Source organism: Galeopterus variegatus, unplaced genomic scaffold (genome assembly GCF_000696425.1).
Source record: "Galeopterus variegatus unplaced genomic scaffold, G_variegatus-3.0.2 Scaffold2459, whole genome shotgun sequence".
In the NCBI taxonomy this organism is placed as follows: Eukaryota; Metazoa; Chordata; class Mammalia; order Dermoptera; family Cynocephalidae; genus Galeopterus; species Galeopterus variegatus.
In genome coordinates, this window is record NW_007728570.1 from 90,436 (window position 1) to 93,704 (window position 3,269).

The 3,269-nt window shown below is 31.7% G+C and overlaps 1 protein-coding gene across 1 annotated transcript in view; it reads left to right on the forward strand.

Moving 5' to 3' along the window:
* PDS5B (PDS5, regulator of cohesion maintenance, homolog B (S. cerevisiae)) overlaps positions 1 to 3,269 on the forward strand; it is a 130,205-nt gene that overhangs the window by 15,490 nt on the left and 111,446 nt on the right. Inside the window, exon 6 of the mRNA XM_008581785.1 lies at positions 641 to 721. Within this exon, the coding sequence (XP_008580007.1) occupies positions 641 to 721 (81 nt within the window). The remainder of the gene's footprint in view (positions 1 to 640; positions 722 to 3,269) is intronic.

A 3,269-nucleotide genomic window follows, 5' to 3' on the forward strand; every position in this document is an offset into this window, starting at 1 on the left:
TGATACAGACAGCACAAGCCATATAAGAAAAGATTGATTTATTTGATTACATTAAAATTGGAAACTTCTGTATGCTTTAAGTCACTGTAAACATTGTGAAAAGGCAGATATAGATTAGGATGTTATACATGTAACGAACAAAGGGTTAGTCTATAGAATTTATAGAGAAACTCTACAGATAAGTGAGAATGAGACAAAACAGCTCAACTGAAAAATGGCAAAGACAGAATTTACATCACTTCCCATACTAGAACCCAGTTCATCCTCATGAGATGTTTTGGTTCTTCTGGACCCAGAGTGGAACTGCCTGTATTTGTATACAGCTGAACTGATTTGACTTTAGAATGATAAGTATCTCCTCCTCTATCTAATAAACATTAATTGGTCATTTTTATGTGGCTTACATCATGTTGTAACGAGATATGAAGAAAATATAATTATTCTTGCTTTGAAGGGATCTTATGATCCAGTAGGCCAGTTAGTACTAAGGAAAGAAGAGTGGTTTTGCGATCTCTCTCATATTCTAATTGAGTCTTAGATAGTTTTCTCATTTTATTTGAGAGTAGCTTTTTGAATACAGGTAATACTTTGCTTTTTATAGTTGGAATTATGTAATATAAATGTTGTTTATGTTTTTCAGAATTTAAACAAGCAAGCATATGATTTAGCTAAAGCTTTACTGAAGAGGACAGCTCAAGCTATTGAACCATATATTACCAATGTAAGTCTTACTTGTAATTGGTTGTCAGAAGGATTAAGCCAAAAATTTAAAGACTGCTAGAATCAAAATTTCAGCAAGTGGTACATATTTTTTCATTTTGTGTTGTTTTAACCATTAAGTAATGTATTTTCTTTCTCTTCCTTACTTAAACTTATTCTTGGCTAATGTTTTCTGGAAGGTTAGTTCTCATCCTGTTTATTCATTCATTTCTTTCAAATTGCCTAGGAACTAAAACAGCTTTTATTTTGGGTAGCACAATAGGCTCTTTGTTTCTACTGTGAGAAATAGAGTTAAATGTATTAGATAAAACATATGGAACTTTTCATTATTCAGAGAAGTTGCTTACAGCTTTTTGGTGATTAAAATAGATTTGTACAAAAAGAAGAAATGAGCTAATATCAAGACCTGGAAAGTGAAGGCAAGTGTGAATGGCAGTAGTGATTTGGTGAAAGTTGCTCATCTGTTAGTATCCCTGGAGTAGGTGTAAATTTACCTTTTCTGAGAAAGAGGAAGAAATGCAGTGAAATAAGTCTTTTCATTATCAACTCAAATCTACTTATTCATGATTGACCATCTTGTATTTACCTTTAGAAGAAATAATTTTTAGATACTAGGTTGACATCTATCTTAGAAGCTTATTAGTGTGTAAGTTTTATCCCCTCTCCACAGTTCTGTTGAATTGCACAACTCTAAGTGGCACTATTCATGTTGTATTCTATGTGAATTTTGTCTCTTGGAGCACAAATCTAGAATAGAGTGTTAATGTGGCCTCTGGAATTTTGTAACAGTTCTGTTCCTCCATCTGCTTTCTACTTTCACTGCCTCCAAATATGTAAAGGATAATTCTGTCTTCTTGAAAAGAATACAAAATAGTTTTCCACAATTTCTTATGTATTTAATTCTTCTGAAGTTTATTGAAGGAGAGTTGAGAATTTTTTTTTTAGAATACAGAAATTTAAAGTCAGCGTATAAAATATAAAAAGATGTACTTTGAAAGGTGACATACTTTATAAAACAGTACCTTGGTTAATTTCCACCTTTGTTTCTGATTTATGGCCTTAAAGAATTCTAAGCATGTGATGATTTGGAAAAATGAATTTAATTTGTAAGGAAATTGAAAGAAATTGAAGGAAATTGTTTGAAGCTTTTAGAAGCTATAAAATGAAATTCTGTAATCTATTTTACTAGCTCCAAGATTGTCAGGGAACTCTCAATATTGGTTTCTGCAGTTTTGTGTGTCTTGGTATTGGCAGAAATAAATTGGTTGGGTTGAGTTTTTTCATTATTAACTGAATGGCATTTGAAGTGTGTAGACCCAGACTTAAGCATTCTGTGTTTACCCCTTCCTTTTCCCTTGCTTCACATGCCTCTGAATGACTCTTTTCATGGCCTGTTAGAGCACACAAAGTGAGCTCCTCCTGGTGGTCATTTATTTAAAATGTTATTGTCAAGCTGGATGTTTTTTAGGGGAACATTTATTTTGATGCCTTTTTCTGACATAAAAATAAGAAAAGAACACCATGGCATGTTGATACCTGTTCTGAGATTGAGAAAATAAATACTCGATTGGGACGATTAAAGGAAAAAAAAGCCCATGATAAAGAATGATGATAGTTGTTGGAGCTGGGTGATTTGGTTCGTTATACTATTCTCTCAACTTTTGTATATGTTTGAAAATATTTATAATAAAAGTTAAAAATAGAGAAAAAGGTCAAGGAAATATTTTTGGAACCTCTGGTAAATCAAGGTAAAAACATTTTCCTGTCACTTATACCTTATGTTAATTTCCTGCTGTTCTTGCCTTACAGAAATAAGATACCCTCCGCCCCCCATAGTTTCTTGTTATATTTTTATCTGAAGCTGGGGGTGGGGGCAGAGGACTAGTAGAGTGATCTGAGCACACTTTTAATTATATACGTATTCTCAGGACCTTGTTCATTATTCTATATCTTCCTGTTTTCTTGTCCCTTGCCTTATATGAGAGTTATTTAAGAAGTCATTAAGAATTGCTTTTTTTCTCTCTCTTTAATTTCCTTTTTCTTATTTTTCCACTTCAAACCTATATAATTACATGTAAAATCACTTTCTAGTGAACTTAACTGTCTTGTAGTAGGATAAAAATAGTACAGTGTTAGAAATCATTCTCAGTCTTTTTTGGACTTGTAGATGAAATAGCCATTATTCATTTATCTTCCTAGTAGAGAATTAGCAAGTAAAAATAGGAATAAGATACTGAGGTAATAATAACCCCCCTTTTCTCTTTCTACTTGTTTCTTTTTGACTCTCATGCATATGGACACATTTAAGTTTGTTCTGTATAGGTAGTGATTCTTACATATACAGATTTAAGAAATCACTGTGGTGTTGTAGATTATATTTTTTAATAGAATTTATTGTAACGTGGCAACCCAGGGAACTAAAAAGTACACATATATTTTATAAAGGTAAAAAAATATCAAAAACAAAAAGTACATAATGACAATTAAAAAATTTCCTACATGGATCACTTCTTAATATTATTATTTTTCATCAGGGTTTTTTTTTTTTT